This window comes from Hyla sarda, chromosome 7, assembly GCF_029499605.1.
Source record: "Hyla sarda isolate aHylSar1 chromosome 7, aHylSar1.hap1, whole genome shotgun sequence".
NCBI lineage: Eukaryota > Metazoa > Chordata > Amphibia > Anura > Hylidae > Hyla > Hyla sarda.
In genome coordinates this window covers 42,535,374-42,556,454 of record NC_079195.1, presented here as the reverse complement: position 1 = coordinate 42,556,454, position 21,081 = coordinate 42,535,374, and the positions used below count along the sequence as shown (strand labels likewise).

The 21,081-nt window shown below is 42.3% G+C and overlaps 1 protein-coding gene across 1 annotated transcript; it reads right to left on the bottom strand.

Moving 5' to 3' along the window:
• Positions 1 to 15,254: 15,254 nt before the first annotated feature.
• On the bottom strand, positions 15,255 to 21,075 carry LOC130283248 (uncharacterized). The gene is made up of 2 exons (XM_056532471.1): positions 17,048 to 21,075; positions 15,255 to 16,873 (listed from the first exon to the last, which is right to left on the bottom strand). The coding sequence occupies exons 1-2, from the start codon at positions 18,673 to 18,675 to the stop codon at positions 15,706 to 15,708; spliced, it is 2,796 nt and encodes a 931-aa protein (XP_056388446.1). The 5' UTR covers positions 18,676 to 21,075; the 3' UTR covers positions 15,255 to 15,705.
• Between the last annotated feature and the right edge of the window lie 6 nt (positions 21,076 to 21,081).

Sequence of the window (21,081 nt, the reverse complement as noted above, 5' to 3'; positions counted from 1 at the left end):
GCTTCTTGAATATCTCCCACCACTCCAGCTTATTACTACAGAGGCCCAGTAAAGGTACCTGACTCTGAAGAAAATCCTCAAAGGACTGTCTCACCTCTGCTTCCTCCAGGAGGGACGAATTCAGCTTCCAATAACCTTTACCCATCCGGGGGGTCTCTGAAACATTCAGGGAAAACAAAATCATACAGTGATCGGAGAACTCCACCTCAACCACGGACACTGCGGAAGAGACGGCTTCCTCCTTTAAATAAAACCTATCTATCCTAGACCTGCGACTACCTTGATGATAGGTGAAACCCGCGTGGCCCGAGGGGCTCCGGATGTGGGCGTCCTCTAGGCGAGCTTCTCTAGCTATGCTAATCAGTGCCACACTATCGCAAGTCAGCGGACCATTGGAGCCTCTCCTATCTTGGGACCTCGTGACATTATTGAAGTCCCCTCCAAAGATCACTTGCCGACTCGTAAAAAGAAAGGGCTTAATCCTCATAAAGAGATCTTTGCGGCCCCACTTGGTTTGTGGGGCGTAGATGTTAATGAGCCGGAGCTCTTGTCCCTTCATGAGGACATCTAAGATCAGGCACCTCCCCATTTCTAACTCAATAACCCGTCTGCATTCAACTGGAGCGGTAAAAAGGACCGCCACCCCACTATACGGCTCAGCCGCAAGAGACCAGTGGGAGGGACCGCGCCTCCACTCTCTTCTGGCTTTTACCAGAGAGGCTAGATCTGACAACCTGGTCTCTTGTAAAAAGAAAATGTCGGCTTCAACACGGCCGAGAAAATCAAAGGCTGCGAATCTAGCCGTATCCGACTTAATGCTGGCGCAGTTAATAGATGCCAGCGTCAGTGGGGTGAGTGCCGCCATCCTGGGTGATTGAGTTAGATGGCCTCACCCCTTATACCTTCTTCCTCTCCTTCCCTCTATCCCCATCTGAATCAGAGGAAGACCCTTTACCCCTTTTTAGGCTCAGAGACATATCCATCCCAGGATCTTTACCTCTGGCATCTGGTGTTACCTCCACCCCTGAGGAAACTGTCCCAGAGGAAGGAGGCTCGGCACCTCCTGGAGGCCGCACTGCTTCCTGAACCTCAAGAGGAGGAGGGAAGGTAGTATCCCCGAGGGCCTCATACCGATTTGAATGGACGATCAGAGGGTCGGAGACTGAATTGTTCCTTCTATGGTCTGAGGCTACAACTGAAGAGGAGGATGGCGCCACCTTACTCTTACCCTTTTTCCTCCTCTTCTTTTTCTGGCCACCATTTACTGTCTGCCCCTCCTCCTCCTCCTCATCCACAGTTTCGGATTCAGAGGCATGACTGGAGGAAGGAGCATCTTGACCTTCTTCCCTACGCAGTCTCCCCATCTCCTCGTCCAGTTTGGCCTCACCCAAAGCCTCAGAGTTATTCTGACCTCCTTCTGAGCCAGTGTCTGGAGTGGGACCCCGAGCTACCCCTGGCACCTGGGCATTCTCAAGGGCCCTCTCCAACCTGCGCTTCTCCTCTCGCCTCCGCATAGAGGGGGTCTTATGTTTTTCCTTCACTGGCTTTGGTGCCCCCTCTCCTCCACTGGTCCCTTCCCCCGCCGGGGCAACCGTTAGGCTTTCCCCAGCCGGGGCGGTCACAGCATTAGAGAACGAGCGCGGACACCGGCTGAACGGGTGACCTAAGTCACCACACAAGTTACACCGAATTTGTCCACAGGTGGCCGCCAGGTGACCCACCCCACAGCAGAGGGCGCATATCTGCTGAGTGCAGTTGGCACTAAAGTGGTTTGGGTCACCACACCTGTGGCACAGCTTCGGCTGCCCCTGGTAGAAGATCTGAATCCTGTCGCGTCCCAGGAAGGCGGCCGAAGGGATGTGGGTGACCGTGTTCCCTGAACGCCTGAGACGGACGGAAAACGTCCAGGCCCCTGACCATATATTGTGCTCATCAAAGTTCTTCCGGGGGATGTCCGTCACCTCCCCGTACCTGCCCAACCAGGTCATAATGTCATAACAAGAAAGTGACTCGTTACGTGTCAAAACGGTCACTTTCTTTACCATACTCTGGCGAGATACCGCTTTTACAGCGAAATCTCGCCATCCGGGCTCGTTTTTCATCAGCTCATAATTAGACCAAAAGAGATCTAGTCCCTCCGGCCTAACAAAGCTGACGTCAAACTCGGAGGAGCCGAAGGGGTGAATCAGGGCAAAGATGTCCCTAGCCCTGAAACCCATCTGGAAAAGAAGCTCCACCACCTTGCCCCTTTGGGGGCACGCATCTTCGCCTTTCCAGACCAGACGGGCCACATTCCTGCGACCTATCTCCTGCCCGGGTGTCTGGAGGGACCATACGGTCTCCCCATTCCTCTCTCGGAACGCTCCCAGACCATGTCTCTCCACCCAAAAAGACAGGTCCATCTCCTTTCCCTCTACCTGGAGCGTCCTTTCTCCTCTCTTCAGTGCCTCCAGGAGGCGCCGTTGCAACTGACCGTCACCAGATGCAGGAGGTAAAGATCCCACTGAACCCCCAGCCGCCACACTCGCATAACTCCTGGCGACCGGCGGGGCAGCCGGACCAGACACCGTCCCTATGTCCCTGCCTAGGCCACCTGTACTGCCACAAAAGCCACTACCACTCCTCCCATCTGCACCACTACCACTCCTCTCATTCACACCACTACCACTCCTTCCATTCACTCCACTACCACTCCTCCCATTCACTCCACTACCACTCCACCCATTCACACCGCTACCACTCCTCCCATCTACACCACTACCACTCCTCCCATCTGCACCACTACCACTCCTCCCATCTACACCACTACCGCTCCTCCCATCTGCACCACTACCACTCCTCCCATCTGCACCACTACCACTCCTCCCATCTGCACCACTACCACTCCTCCCATCTGCACCACTACCACTCCTCCCATCTGCACCACTACCACTCTTCCCATCTACACCACTACCACTCCCACATACACCCCTCTCATCCACAGCACTACCACTCTCATCATTCACACTCTTTGTATTTACATTGCTTTCATTTACAGTATATATGGGATCAGCAGCTGCTTCACCCACTACCTCTGGGCTGGCCTGGATGTGTTTTAGCTTGGGCTTCTTGCTCCTTCTTAGGTCACCGGCGGCTGCCGACACTGACTCCTCCTCTATACGAGACGCCACCGTAGACGTCAAATCCCGAGGCTGCCCCTCCGGGCGCACCTCCACCCCTCCTTCTGCCACTGATGTGCAGGGACTCCCCTCCCTATCAGGGGAGATCCCTGCAGCATCCGCGCTACACACTGCGCCCGACCGCACAGGCTCAGCAGTAGGTCCCGGTGCCTGGACACTCCCCCCCCTCTCAGGGGAGTGCCCTGCAGAGCTGGTGACATTGCCCACAATACTCGGGGAACCGCTCCCCTTGCACACTGCCGCATAACTACTGCCCACCATTAGCCCGTCCTGCTCTTCCCTACCAGCAGGACGCATGACTGTAGCACCCGCGGCCATGTTGGATGCAGCACTGTACCCCCCGTGCTGGTCCCGTTCCACAGCAGAAGCGGGATCTGGCAGGGTGGGGGGCCCAGCAGCCTGAACCAACTTTTCAGGTAGCCCAGACTGCTGGATAGGAGAGAAAACAAACTTCACTTGCTTCCCAGCCTTTTTCTTCTTCTTTTTCTTCCTTTTATTCTCCTCAGGGCCCAGGTCCTGGCCAAAACTGAAATTTTCCAGACGGGTGGGTGACTCCTGCATCACTATGGCCCGCAGGAGCCCCCCACCGACCGGGCTGCTGTCACCGCCATCACTGCTGTCACTTTCCTCTGAGGTGGTTGGTAAGGCGACTTGGGCAGGGTTAATATATTCTGCACTTGGGGTGACAGAGGTCTTAGGGGTACACGGGGTATCACACACATCCCCCTCACTCTCATCACCCTCACTGCCGCCATCTCCCTCACCACCTTCCTCCATCTTCTCCTCTGTATCAAACAGGCATTCTTCCTCCCCCTGACTATCCTCTTCCTCCTTCACAGGGGTCTTCATGATTTTATAGCGGTCGTTATTTTTTAACTTTTCCTTAAATATACCCGCTCCCTCTACGATCTGCATTCGGGCTCTCACCACCTCCTGCTCCTCTGCCTTCAGTTCACACACCCTGGCAGCAAACTTAGCCCTCATGGCCTTGGCAGAGTTATCTGTCTGGTAGCGAGCAAACTTCAGATCTTCCCTTAACACCTTCAGCTTCTTTCCCAGCTGCTCATATTCCACCAGCTTTGCCTGCATGCGGGATCCAAAGGTGGCAAGCGACTCCCTGGGTCCCTTCACCCCCCATTGCTGGGGTTCCATAACAACAGTCCCTGAAGACATAACTGTAATTTTCTTACCGGACGCCTTGCGGTTTCCAGCGACGGACGGGGGAGTGGGCTCCACATTACTGCGGAGCCTGCTGGATCTTCTCACCCCGTCCTGAGAATCGGCCGTAACTCTCTCACTCCCACCCCCCTCCGGCCTAGTTCGAGGGGTGGAAGTCTGGGGCTCCATAGCAGGAGGTTCTCCCAAGGAGGCTGCCACCCTCCTGGGAAAAAGGCTGTAGGAAAATCTGCTTCAATCCCCTCTCTCTGGAAAGCCCTGGAAATCAGACACACCCAACAGCTGCTGTGTTCCACAGGAAGTGCTCTCTGCTGACACCTCTGTTCATGCCAGGAACTTTCCAGAGTAGGAGCAAATCCCCATAGAAAATATATCCTGCTCTGGACAGTTCCTGACATGGACAGAGGTGTCAACAGAGAGCACTGTGAGCAGACAGAAAGGAAATTCAAAAAGAAAAGAACTTCCTGTGTATTATTCAGCAGCTGATAAGTACTGGAAGAATTAAGATTTTTAAATAGAAGTAATTTACAAATCTTTTTAACTTTCTGGCACCAGTTGATTTAAAAAAAAATGTTTTGCAGTGGAGTACCCCTTTAAGATTGAATCTTCAGATATCCTAAATTAATTGGAAGGGGGGGGGGTCATCCATTTAGGACCCTAACCTATTAGCTATAAAGTGCTTCTCTTACTCTAGACCAGTGGTCTCGAACCTGCGGACCTCCAGAGGCTGCAAAACTATATGCCCGGGAATGCTGGGAGTTGTAGTCTTGCAACATCTGGAGGTCCGCAGGTTGGAGACCGTGGTCTAGATAGTGGTCTCAAACTGTGGCCCTCCAGATGTTGCAAAACTTCAACTCCCACCATGCCCGGACGGCTGGGAGTTGAAGTTTTGCAACAGCTGGAGGGCCACAGTTTGAGACCACTGCTCTAGACCATTGTGGTGGGTGCCAGCGGTATGAACAGTATAGGTTGCAATCTAACAGGCTGTGCAAATGTCAAATTGCACAGCCGGTTGACCCACATTAAATCCAATAAACAGTGTACAGTCATGGCCGTAAATGTTTGCACCCCTGAAGTATTTCTCACAGAAAAGGATTGCAGTAACACATGGTTGGATATGCACATGTTTTTCCCCTTTGTGTGTATTGGAACTAAACCAAAAAATGGAACTGAAAAAAGCAAATTGGACATAATGTCACCAAACTCCAAAAATGGTCTGGACATAATTATTGGCACCCTTTAAAAAATTGTGGAAAAATAAAATTGTTATTGTATGTCATGCTCCTTTAAACTCACCTGGGGTGAGTAACAGGTGTGGGCAATATAAATATCACACCTGAAAGCAGATAAAAAGGAGAGAAGTTCGCTTAGTCTTTGCATTGTGTGACTGTGTGTGCCACACTAAGCATGGACAACAGAAAGAGGAGAAGAGAACTGTCTGAGGACTTGAGAGCCAAAATTGTGGAAAAATATCAACAATCTCAAGGTTACAAGTCCATCTCCAGAGATCTAGATTTGCCTTTGTCCACAGTGCGCAACATTATCAAGAAGTTTGCAACCCATGGCACTGTAGCTAATCTCCCTGGGCATGGATGAAAGAGAGAAATTGATGAAAAGTGTCAATGCAGGATTGTCCGGATGGATAAGCAGCCCCAAACAAGTTCCAAAGATATTCAAGCTGTCCTGCAGGCTCAGGGAGCATCAGTGTCAGCGCAAAATATCCGCCAACATTTAAATGAAGTAAAATGCTATGGCAGGAGACCCAGGAGGACCCAACTGCTGACACAGAAACATAAAAAAGCAAGACTACATTTTGCCAAAATGAACTTGAGTAACCCAAAATCCTTCTGGGAAAATGTCTTGTGGACAGATGAGACCAAGATAGAGCTTTTTGGTAAAGCACATCATTCTACTGTTTACCGAAAATGGAATGAGGCCTAAAAAGAAAAGACCACAGTACCTACAGTAAAAAATTGTGGCGGGTCAATGATGTTTTGTGGTTGTTCTGCTGCCTCTGGCACTGGGGGCCTTGAATGTGTACAAGGCATCATAAAATCTGCATCGCACTGTACAGCCCAGTGTCAGAAAGCTGAGTTTGCGTACAAGATCTTGGGTCTTCCAGGAGGACAATGACCCCAAACATACGTCAAAAAGCACCCAGAAATGGGTGGTAACAAAGCGCTGGAGAGTTCTGAAGTCGCAGCAATGAGTCCAGATCTAAATCCCATTGAAAAAATGTGGAGAGATCTTAAAATTGCTGTTGGGAAAAGGCGCCTTCCAATAAGAGAGACCTGGAGCAGTTTGAAAAGGAAGAGTGGTCCAACATCCCGGCTGAGAGGTGTAAGAAGCTTATTGATTGTTATAGGAAGCGACTGATTTCAGTTATTTTTTCCAAAGGGTGTGCAACCAAATATTAAGTTAAGGGTGCCAATAATTTTGTCCAGACCGTTTTTGGAGTTTGGTGACATTATGTCCAATTTGCTTTTTTTTCCTTCCTTTTTTTTGGTTTAGTTCCAATACACACAAGGGGAATAAACATGTGTATAGCAAAACATGTGTTACTGCAATCCTATTCTGTGAGAAATACTGTATTTGTTACATCATTTTTACTCAAGTATTTTTGCACTAAAACCATGTAATTGGGTTTAATACAGGTGAACTGGCTATCAGTTTTCCTTTAAATGGGCACTATCATAAAAATTTACTTTTGCTATTGCACTCGTTATGGTAAATAAGACATTTTTCTTTTTTTTATTTAACTGTTTATTTATCGTTTTATCAATACAATTTTTCTAATGTACTTTGTTTAAAATTTTTTTTATTTTTTTTGTGTTTAAAAAAGCTGCCGCTAGGTGTCTCCCTACTTGTCCAGAGCACATTTCCCTCCATCTTTTGCACAGACTTTGTACACCTGCTGGCCTGGCAGAAGTCCAAAATCAGGAAATGCAGTCTGGAGTGCTGTGGGGTGTGTGTGCAGCCTTATCCAATCATAGCTCATCTCACACTGAACTCCTCTGGGCTGTGTGTAGCAGAGTCAGGGAGGAAGTTCGCCTCTAAACGTCTTCAAATCACTGAGACTGAGCAGAAAATACAGAGCAATATCAAGGTGGAAAATTAAAAAATAATAAAAATAAAGGCAGAGGGTGGTTTATCATGATGGGGGCCGTGAACTGGGAGGATTATAAAATGTAACAAGATCATGAGAGGTACTCTTCAAGTCCAATGTAACCAAAGATATCAGGGGTTGTCACGAGGGGGTGGGGAAGGGAACCATATGCTCTTTGGATCCCCTCCCTATCCTGGGAATAGGGGTGGTGCAGGACAAACCTTAGCAGTAATAGGCTAAGGGGCTGACATGTTGATTAGCTGGCCAGGAGAGGTCCAACTGGTAAGAGCTTGGAGGTGGCATCTTGCATATGCTCGGCCGCAGCTCCATTCACTGTCTATGGGACTTCTGAACATTGCCCAGCCAGTGTGAATTTTTTCGGAGATGAATGTTATATGAATGGGAGGGGTGTGAGAATAGAGAGGAGAAGGGGCCATTAATGGGTTGTTTGTTGACTCAGGTGAGAACATTTTTTGCATCTGAATTGTCCGGGAAAGGACTATATGTGCTTCCATGATCTTGTTTGTCTGGTTCACATACTATTGGATTGCTCAGCAAAATATGGCTTCATTTTACAGTCTGAACTATTGTGGCAACACCTAGACACCCATCTCCCTCATGGTTCCACTCAAGCAAATTTAAAACACTGTAAAGCTCTACTGGGATATTGGTTTGGTGTAACTGTAAGGGCCCATGCACACCACAAAAGAGCGCAGTTCAGCTTGCAGCAACCTTCACCGATACTGGAGCTTAATGGCCGCACAATGCAGTTCTGGGCAGATTCCGGTGCAATGAAGAAAACTGTAGTGGAATGTGACCCCCTGCACAAGGACATACTTTTCTACTTTACATCCGACTCCCTAACCCTAATCCTCACCCCTAACCTCTATTACTAACCCCACCCCTATCCCTAATTCTTACCCATAACCCTTACCACTAATCCTAACCCCTAACCCTTACCACTAATCCTAACCCCTAACCCTTACCACTAATCCTAACCCCTATCCCTTACCACTAATCCTAACCCCTAACCCTTACCACTAATCCTAACCCCTATCCCTTACCACTAATCCTCACCCCTAACCCTTACCACTAATCCTAACCCCTAACCCCTAACCCTTACCACTAATCCTAACCCCTATCCCTTACCACTAATCCTCACCCCTAACCCTTACGACTAATCCTAACCCCTAACCCTTACCACAAATCCTAACCCTTACCACTAATCCTAACCCCTATCCCTTACCACTAATCCTAACCCATAACCCTTACCACTAATCCTAACCCATAACCCTTACCACTAATCCTAACCCTTACCACTAATCCTAACCCCTAATCCTTACCACTAATCCTAACCCCTAACCCTTACCACTAATCCTAACCCCTATCCCTTACCACTAATCCTAACCCCTAATCCTTACCACTAATCCTAACCCCTAATCCTTACCACTAATCCTAACCCCTAATCCTTACCACTAATCCTAACCCCTAACCCTTACCACTAATCCTAACCCCTATCCCTTACCACTAATCCTAACCCATAACCCTTACACTAATCCTAACCCCTAACCCTTACCACTAATCCCAACCCATAACCCTTACCACTAATCCTAACCCCTAACCCTTACCACTAATCCTAACCCATAACCCTTAACACTAATCCTAACCCATAACCCTTACCACTAATCCTAACCCATAACCCTTAACACTAATCCTAACCCATAACCCTTACCACTAATCCTAACCCCTAACCCTTACCACTAATCCTAACCCTTACCACTAATCCTAACCCATAACCCTTACCACTAATCCTAACCCTTACCACTAATCCTAACCCCTAACCCTTACCACTAATCCTAACCCATAACCCTTAGCCCTAATCCTAACCCATAACCCTTACCACTAATCCTAACCCCTAACCCTTACCACTAATCCTAACCCCTAACCCTTACCACTAATCCTAACCCATAACCCTTACCACTAATCCTAACCCCTAACCCCTTACCACTAATCCTAACCCCTAACCCTTACCACTAATCCTAACCCCTAACCCTTACCACTAATCCTAACCCCTAACCCTTACCACTAATCCTAACCCATAACCCTTACCACTAATCCTAACCCCTAATGCTTAATGGATAAATCTCATGCCCAACACTACAGAAAAATTATCCCCTATCTGCAGATCGTGGGGGGTCCGAGCAATGTGGCCCCCGGCGATCATCTGTACGGAGCCCCGAGTCTCCCACAGAGTGCCACGCCCCCTACATATAGCTCTATGGGGGAGCCGTTCAGCAATCTTCAGCTCTCCCGTAGAGATATATGGAGGAGGTGTGGAGGCAGGGGTCATGACGTGTCACTCTGTGGGAGAGCTGGGGCTCCGTACAGATGATCGCGGGGGGGCCATGGCACTTGGACCCCCCCCCCACAACCACCTCCACCACCACCGCCACGATCTAAAATGCATTACTTGTTACTTATTATTAGGGGATACGTTTTTCTGTACTGTCGGGCATGAGAATTGTTCTTTAACCCTAATCCTAACCCCTAATCATAACCCTAACTCCTAATCCTAACCCCTAATCCTAACCCTAACCCCTAATCATAACCCTAACTCCTAATCCTAACCCCTAATCCTAACCCTAATCCTAACCCCTAACTCCTAATCCTAACCCTAACCCCTAATAATAACCCTAACTCCTAATCCTAACCCCTAATCCTAACCCTAACCCCTAATCATAACCCTAACCCCTAATCATAACCCTAACTCCTAATCCTAACCCTAACCCCTAATCCTAACCCTAACCCCTAATCATAACCCTAACTCCTAATCCTAACCCCTAATCCTAACCCTAATCCTAACCCCTAACTCCTAATCCTAACCCTAACCCCTAATCATAACCCTAACTCCTAATCCTAACCCCTAATCCTAACCCTAACCCCTAATCATAACCCTAACTCCTAATCCTAACCCCTAGTCCTAACCCCTAACCCTAATCCTAACCCCTAACTCCTAATCCTAACCCCTAATCCTAACCCTAACCCCTAATCCTAACTCCTAATCCTAACCCCTAGTCCTAACCCTAACCCCTAATCATAACCCTAACTCCTCATCATAACCCTAACTCCTAATCCTAACCCCTAATCCTAACCCCCAATCCTAATCCTAACCCCCAACCCTAATCCTAGCCTCTAACCTTAAAGGGGTACTCCCGTGGAAAACTTTTTTGTTTAAATCAACTGGTGCCAGAAAGTTAAACAGATTTGTAAATTACTTCTATTAAAAAAATCTTAATCTTTCCAGTACTTTTTAGGGTCTGTATACTACAGGGGAAATGGTTTTCTTTTTGGAACACAGAGCTCTCTGCTGACATCACGAGCACAGTGCTCTCTGCTGACATCTCTGTCCATTTTAGGAACTGTCCAGAGCAGCATATGTTTGCTATGGGGATTTTCTCCTACTCTGGACACTTCTTAAAATGGACAGAGGTGTCAGCAGAGAGCACTGTGCTCGTGATGTTAGCAGAGAGCTCTGTGTTCCAAAAAGAAAACCCATTTCCTCTGTAGTATTCAGCAGCTAATAAGTACTGTAAGGATTAAGATTTTTAATAGAAGTAATTTACAAATCTGTTTAACTTTAACTTTGATAAAAAAAAAAAAAGTTTTCCAGGGGAGTACCCCTTTAATCCTAACCCCTAACAGCGTTTACCGGCAAAAAAAAAAATAAACATGTTCTGCTACAGAGTATGAACAGTGCAGAAGGGTGTTATATGGGCACTTAAATTTGGCAGTATTTCACTTATTTTTTTTTTCAAATTGACCTATATACATTATTGCAGATTATTGCTGCCTCTATAATTTGATGTCAAAACTGTAGATAGATAACAGAAATGGTGGAAGCAGCACAAGCAAAGCAGTCATCAAAATGCAGGGTGCAAATGGACCATAGACTCAGCCCAGTAAACCCAAAGCCACAAAAAGGTCCAACAGCAAATTGTGCAAACAAATGTGCTTTATTAACCCATGGTGTGGTGGAGGCAACGTTTCAACAGCATCACACAGTCTTTCTCATGCTTGAAAAATCCAGTGTGATGATGCTGAAACGTTGCATCCACCACAACATGGGTTAATAAAGCACGTTTGTTTGCACAATTTTGGAGTGCTGTTGGACCTTTTTGTAGATTTGGATAGATAGATAGATAGATAGATAGATAGATAGATAGATATGAAATAGATAGATATGAGATAGATAGATAGATAGATAGATAGATAGATAGATAGATAGATAGATATGAGATAGATAGATAGATATGAGATAGATAGATAGATAGATAGATAGATATGAGAGATAGATATGAGATAGATAGATAGATAGATAGATAGATATGAGATAGATAGATTGATATGAGATAGATAGATTGATATGAGATAGATAGATAGATAGATAGATATGAGATAGATAGATATGAGATAGATGGATAGATAGATAGATAGATAGATAGATATGAGAGATAGATAGATAGATAGATAGATAGATAGATCGATAGATATGAGATAGATAGATAGATAGATATGAGAGAGATAGATAGATAGATAGATAGATAGATATGAGATAGATAGATAGATATGAGATAGATAGATAGATATTAGACATATATGCATATAGATAGATAGATAGATAAATATGAGATAGATAGATATTAGACATATATACATATAGAAAGATAGATAGATATGAGATAGATAATTATTGTTCTTGTCATTTGTAATGTTATCCATGAAAAAAGTATTTTAAAAAATCACCCTTTGGTAGATATTTTCAGTATAGTTTGAAAATACAAAACAATAACGGAACAAAATATGTATTTATATGGACATACTTTATGTGCTGCGGATTTTCCTCTGCAACAGACCCTGCTGAAATATATATATGCAGTATATATATATATATATATATATATATATATATAACGTGGTGACATACCCAAATTAACTGCTTGCAGTTTAAGATTATTTTTATATGCAATATTTATTATTTAGAAATAATGAATGATTTTTATTTCTTTGTTATGTATTCATTCTTTATGTTGAAGATTATTCAGTATTTTATTAGTTAGTGTTATTTTTTTATTTATTGTATTTATTTATGTATGTATTTTGTTTTCAGCATTCTAGTATTTCTTTATTTTTCAGCATTCTATTATTTCTTTATTTTTTCAACATTCTATTATTACTTTATTTTTCAACATTCTATTATTACTTTATTTTTCAGCATTCTATTAATATTTTATTTTTCAGCATTCTATTATCACTTTATTTTTCAGTATTCTATTATTACTTTATTTTTCAGCATTCTATTATAACTTTATTTTTCAGCATTCTATTATAACTTTATTTTTCAGCATTCTATTATAACTTTATTTTTCAGTATTCTATTATAACTTTATTTTTCAGTATTCTATTGTTTCTTTATTTTTCTGTATTCTATTACTTTATTTTTCAGTATTCTATTATTACTTTATTTTTCAGTATTCTATTGTTTCTTTATTTTTCAGTATTCTATTACTTTATTTTTCAGTATTCTATTATTACTTTATTTTTCAGTATTCTATTGTTTCTTTATTTTTCAGTATTCTATTACTTTATTTTTCAGTATTCTATTATTACTTTATTTTTCAGTATTCTATTATTACTTTATTTTTCAGCATTCTATTATTACTTTATTTTTCAGTATTCTATTGTTTCTTTATTTTTCAGTATTCTATTAGTGCTTTATTTTTCAGCATTCTATTGTTTCTTTATTTTTCAGTATTCTATTGTTTCTTTATTTTTCAGTATTCTATTGTTTCTTTATTTTTCAGCATTCTATTAGTGCTTTATTTTTCAGCATTCTATTATTTATTTTTCAGCATTCTATTATTTATTTTTTAGCATTCTATTATTTATTTTTTAGCATTCTATTATTACTTTATTTTTCAGCATTCTATTATTTATTTTTCAGCATTCTATTATTTATTTTTCAGCATTCTATTATTTATTTTTCAGCATTCTATTATTTATTTTTTAGCATTCTATTATTACTTTATTTTTCAGCATTCTATTAGTGCTTTATTTTTCAGCATTCTATTATTTATTTTTCAGCATTCTATTATTTATTTTTCAGCATTCTATTATTTATTTTTCAGCATTCTATTATTTATTTTTTAGCATTCTATTATTACTTTATTTTTCAGCATTCTATTATTGCTTTATTTTTCTGCATTCTAATAGTACTTTATTCATATTCATTCATTTTTAGCTAATATATTTCGTTTAATTACTACCATTAACTGCACTGTATTAACTGACAAATAAAAAACGAAAAAAATAAAATAAAATAAGAGCTATATAAACACAAATACTCGCACGGCAGTTTGGTTAATATGATGATATTCAGACAATTTCGTTATGTATTTATTTACATTGAAAGCGGATTTATATGGAGACATGTCTGTACTGCACAGGATCAGGGAAGCGGATAAAGCAAAGTTGATTTAGTGAAGAATTTGTAAAGAGCAAAATATAATTCACCGCATCTGAGCTGTTCATCTGGAGAAGATCTTTTTTTATTTTTTTTATTTATTTTTATTTTGTATTAAATACTTTCCTTAATATCGATATGTATATATCTATTTATTTATTTATTTATTTATATATAATCTTTTTGACTCAGTGTTTTCCAAATCGTGTGCCTCCAGCTGTTGGGAAATGTAGTTTTGCAACAGCTGGACACATACTATTTGGAAAACGTTGACCTATGTCGTATCTATCTATCTATCTATCTAATATCTATCTATCTGTCTATCTATCTATCGATCTATCTATCTCATATCTATCTATCTATCTCATATCTATCTATCTATCTATCTCATATCTATCTATCTCATATCTATCTATCTATCTATCTATCGATCTATCTCATATCTATCTATCTATCTATCTATCTCATATCTATCTATCAATCTCATATCTATCTATCTATCTATCTCATATCTATCTATCTCATATCTATCTCATATCTATCTATCTCATATCTTTCTATCTATCTATCTATCTATCTCATATCTATCTATCTCATATCTATCTCATATCTATCTATCTCATATCTTTCTATCTATCTATCCATCTATCTATCTCATATCTATCTATTTCTTTATCCACCTCGTATCTATTTAACTGTCCGTCTATTGACTTAATATCTATCTCCTGTTTATTTCTTTATCTATCAATTCATTTATCTAATCTATTTCTCATGTTTCTATCTATCTCATATCTATCTATCTCATATCTGTCTCATATCTATCTATCTCATATCTATCTATCTATCTATCTCATATCTATCTATCTATCTATCTATCTCATATCTATCTATCTCATATCTATCTATCTATCTATCTGATCTCATATCTATCTATCTATCTATCTCATATCTATCTATCTATCTATCTCATATCTATTTATCCATCTCATATCTATCTATCTCATATCTATCTATCTCATATCTATCTATCTCATATCTATCTATCTATCTATCTATCTCATATCTATCTATCTATCTCATATCTATCTGTCTCATATCTATCTATCTATCTCATATCTATCTATCTCATATCTATCTATCTATCTATCTCATATCTATCTGTCTCATATCTATCTATCTCATATCTATCTGTCTCATATCTATCTATCTATCTCATATCTATCTATTATCTATCTATCTCATATCTATCTATCTCCTATCTATCTATCTATCACATATCTATCTATTTATCTATCTCATATCTATCTATCTATCTAATATCGATCTATCTATCTCATATCTATCTATTTATCTTTCTATAAAAACAGATGTACAGTGAACAGATCGCACGAATTTCTTCAGTTCAAATAACAAAGCAATATATTTTTTTATTTCTCTAAATAAATTACAATCATGATCAGTCTATATAATAATAATAACAATGTCGCGATATTTACAGAGAACAATAAGTGCAAAGGGATCTGGCGATAGTCGCCTCCACCTTCAGATCCGGACACAGTTCACAGTTCGATCTATTCCTACAAATCAGGGGCAAAATCCTGACTTCAAACAAATGCTACAAAATGTTACTTATCGGAATATTATTATATTAGTATTATACTATTATTATTATTATTATTATTATTAACAAGAGATTTTCTAATTTAGAAAATTCACACAGATATTTACACAGTGAATGAGGTCAGAAGAGCTGAGCCCCCGATATATGACATGGACCCCTCCTGTATATGGCATGGACCCCTCCTGTATATGACATGGACCCCTCCTGTATATGGCATGGACCCCTCCTGTATATGACATGGACCCCTCCTGTATATGACATGGACCCCTCCTGTATATGGCATGGACCCCTCCTGTATATGACATGGACCCCTCCTGTATATGGCATGGACCCCTCCTGTATATGACATGGACCCCTCCTGTATATGACATGGACCCCTCCTGTATATGGCATGGACCCCTCCTGTATATGACATGGACCCCTCCTGTATATGACATGGACCCCTCCTGTATATGGCATGGACCCCTCCTGTATATGACATGGACCTCTCCTGTATATGACATGGACCCCTCCTGTATATGGCATGGACCCCTCCTGTATATGACATGGACCCCTCCTGTATATGGCATGGACCCCTCCTGTATATGACATGGACCCCTCCTGTATATGACATGGACCCCTCCTGTATATGGCATGGACCCCTCCTGTATATGGCATGGACCCCTCCTGTATATGACATGGACCCCTCCTGTATATGGCATGGACCCCTCCTGTATATGGCATGGACCCCTCTTGTATATGGCATGGACCCCTCCTGTATATGACATGGACCCCTCCTGTATATGACATGGACCCCTCCTGTATATGACATGGACCCCTCCTGTATATGACATGGACCCCTCCTGTATATGACATGGACCCCTCCTGTATATGGCATGGACCCCTCCTGTATATGACATGGACCCCTCCTGTATATGACATGGACCCCTCCTGTATATGACATGGACCCCTCCTGTATATGACATGGACCCCTCCTGTATATGACATGGACCCCTCCTGTATATGACATGGACCCCTCCTGTATATGACATGGACCCCTCCTGTATATGGCATGGACCCCTCCTGTATATGGCATGGACCCCTCCTGTATATGACATGGACCCCTCCTGTATATGACATGGACCCCTCCTGTATATGACATGGACCCCTCCTGTATATGACATGGACCCCTCCTGTATATGACATGGACCCCTCCTGTATATGGCATGGACCCCTCCTGTATATGGCATGGACCCCTCCTGTATATGACATGGACCCCTCCTGTATATGGCCTGGACCCCTCCTGTATATGACATGGACCCCTCCTGTATATGACATGACCCCTCCTGTATATGACATGACCCCTCCTGTATATGACATGGACCCCTCCTGTATATGACATGGACCCCTCCTGTATATGACATGGACCTCTCCTGTATATGACATGGACCTCTCCTGTATATGACATGGACCCCTCCTGTATATGACATGGACCCCTCCTGTATATGACATGGACCCCTCCTGTATATGGCATGGACCCCTCCTGTATATGACATGGACCCCTCCTGTATATGACATGGACCCCTCCTGTATATGACATGGACCCCTCCTGTATATGACATGGACCCCTCCTGTATATGACATGGACCTCTCCTGTATATGGCATGGACCCCTCCTGTATATGACATGGACCCCTCCTGTATATGGCATGGACCCCTCCTGTATATGACATGGACCCCTCCTGTATATGACATGGACCCCTCCTGTATATGACATGGACCCCTCCTGTATATGACATGGACCCCTCCTGTATATGACATGGACCCCTCCTGTATATGGCATGGACCCCTCCTGTATATGACATGGACCCCTCCTGTATATGACATGGACCCCTCCTGTATATGACATGGACCCCTCCTGTATATGGCCTGGACCCCTCCTGTATAAGACATGGACCCCTCCTGTATATGACATGGACCCCTCCTGTATATGACATGGACCCCTCCTGTATATGGCCTGGACCCCTCCTGTATATGACATGGACCCCTCCTGTATATGGCCTGGACCCCTCCTGTATATGGCATGGACCCCTCCTGTATATGACATGGACCCCTCCTGTATATGACATGGACCCCTCCTGTATATGACATGGACCCCTCCTGTATATGACATGGACCCCTCCTGTATATGACATGGACCCCTCCTGTATATGACATGGACCCCTCCTGTATATGGCCTGGACCCCTCCTGTATATGGCCTGGACCCCTCCTGTATATGACATGGACCCCTCCTGTATATGACATGGACCCCTCCTGTATATGGCATGGACCCCTCCTGTATATGACATGGACCCCTCCTGTATATGACATGGACCCCTCCTGTATATGGCATGGACCCCTCCTGTATATGACATGGACCCCTCCTGTATATGACATGGACCCCTCCTGTATATGACATGGACCCCTCCTGTATATGACATGGACCCCTCCTGTATATGACATGGACCCTTCCTGTATATGGCATGGACCCCTCCTGTATATGACATGGACCCCTCCTGTATATGACATGGACCCCTCCTGTATATGACATGGACCCCTCCTGTATATGGCCTGGACCCCTCCTGTATATGACATGGACCCCTCCTGTATATGACATGGACCCCTCCTGTATATGACATGGACCCCTCCTGTATATGACATGGACCCCTCCTGTATATGACATGGACCCCTCCTGTATATGGCCTGGACCCCTCCTGTATATGACATGGACCCCTCCTGTATATGACATGGACCCCTCCTGTATATGACATGGACCCCTCCTGTATATGACATGGACCCCTCCTGTATATGACATGGACCCCTCCTGTATATGACATGGACCCCTCCTGTATATGACATGGACCCCTCCTGTATATGACATGGACCCCTCCTGTATATGACATGACCCCTCCTGTATACTGGATGGATACTCCTGTATATGACATGGACCCCTCCTGTATATGGCATGGACCCCTCCTGTATATGACATGGACCCCTCCTGTATATGACATGGACCCCTCCTGTATATGACATGGACCCCTCCTGTATATGACATGGACCCCTCCTGTATATGACATGGACCCCTCCTGTATATGACATGACCCCTCCTGTATACTGGATGGATACTCCTGTATATTACATGGTGTATAAAAACATGAACGCCTGTGGTTACCAAGGAATATCATGGACATCCCTGTATATAACATATACACCCCTGTATATAACATATACACCCCTGTATATAACATATACACCCCTGTATATAACATATACACCCCTGTATATAACATATACACCCCTGTATATAACATGGAGACTTCTGTATATAGCACGGACGATCTTGTACAAATGTCACGATAGATAACATGGATTCTCCTGTATATATAATGGAAATCTCTGTATATAACACAAGCACCTATGTATTTAAACAACATCATTATATATAACATGGGAAATATCTGTGTATAACATGAGCACTCTGGGCATCTCTGTATATACTGTAGCATGGACAGTACTTTATATATAATGAGAACCCCTTTATATCACATGGACAGTCCTTTATATATAATGAGAACCCCTTTATATCACATGGACAGTCCTTTATATACAATGAGAACCCCTTTATATCACATGGACAGTCCTTTATATATAATGAGAACCCTTTTATATCACATGGACAGTCCTTTATATATAATGAGAACCCCTTTATATCACATGGACAGTCCTTTATATATAATGAGAACCCCTTTATATCACATGGACAGTCCTTTATATATAATGAGAACCCTTTTATATCACATGGACAGTCCTTTATATATAATGAGAACCTCTTTATATTCCATGGACAGTCCTTATATATAATGAGAACCTCTTTATATCACAGGACAGTCCTTTATATATAATGAGAACCCTTTTATATCACATGGACAGTCCTTTATATATAATGAGAACCCCTTTATATCACATGGACAGTCCTTTATATATAATGAGAACCCCTTTATATCACATGGACAGTCCTTTATATATAATGAGAACCCCTTTATATCACATGGACAGTCCTTTATATATAATGAGAAGCCCTTTAAATCACATGGACAGTCCTTTATATATAATGAGAACCCCTTTATATCACATGGACAGTCCTTTATATATAATGAGAACCTCTTTATATCACAGGACAGTCCTTTATATATAATGAGAACCCCTTTATATCACATGGACAGTCCTTTATATATAATGAGAACCTCTTTATATCACAGGACAGTCCTTTATATATAATGAGAACCCCTTTATATCACATGGACAGTCCTTTATATATAATGAGAACCCCTTTATATCACATGGACAGTCCTTTATATATAATGAGAACCCTTTTATATCACATGGACAGTCCTTTATATATAATGAGAACCTCTTTATATTCCATGGACAGTCCTTATATATAATGAGAACCTCTTTATATCACAGGACAGTCCTTTATATATAATGAGAACCCTTTTATATCACATGGACAGTCCTTTATATATAATGAGAACCCCTTTATATCACATGGACAGTCCTTTATATATAATGAGAACCCCTTTATATCACATGGACAGTCCTTTATATATAATGAGAACCCCTTTATATCACATGGACAGTCCTTTATATATAATGAGAAGCCCTTTAAATCACATGGACAGTACTTTATATATAATGAGAACCCCTTTATATCACATGGACAGTCCTTTATATATAATGAGAACCTCTTTATATCACAGGACAGTCCTTTATATATAATGAGAACCCCTTTATATCACATGGACAGTCCTTTATATATAATGAGAACCTCTTTATATTGCATGGACAGTCCTTTATATATAATGAGAACCTCTTTATATCACCTGGACAGTCCTTTATATATAATGAGAACCCCTTTATATCACAGGACAGTCCTTTATATATAATGAGAACCCCTTTATATCACAGGAAAGTCCTTTATATACAATGAGAACCCCTTTATATCACATAGACAGCCCTTTATATATATAATGAGAACCTCTTTATATCACAGGACAGTCCTTTATATATAATGAGAACCCCTTTATATCACATGGACAGTCCTTTATATATAATGAGAACCCCTTTATATCACATAGACAGCCCTTTTTATATAATGAGAACCCCTTTATATCACAGGAAAGTCCTTTATATATAATGAGAACCCCTTCATATCACAGGACAGTCCTTTATATATATAATGAGAACCTCTTTATATCACATGGACAGTCCTTTATATATAATGAGAACCCCTGGATATAACATGAGTGTCCCTGAATGTAACACAAACATTTCTGGATATAACATGAATATCTCTAGGTGTAACATGAACATCCTAGAGCAGTGTTTCCCAACCAGGGTGCCTCCAGCTCTTGCAAAACTACAACTCCCAGCATGCCCAGACAGCCGAAGGCTGTCTGGG

What these genes read in the sequence shown, in the direction of transcription:
- LOC130283248 (XM_056532471.1), bottom strand. Translation starts at nt 18,675, where the DNA reads ATGTCATATACAGGAGGGGTCCATGTCATATACAGGAGGGGTCCATGT. An exon ending in CATATACAGGAGGGGTCCAT is followed by an intron (nt 16,874 to 17,047) that starts GTCATATACAGG and finishes GGAGGGGTCCAG; the next exon opens with GCCATATACAGGAGGGGTCC.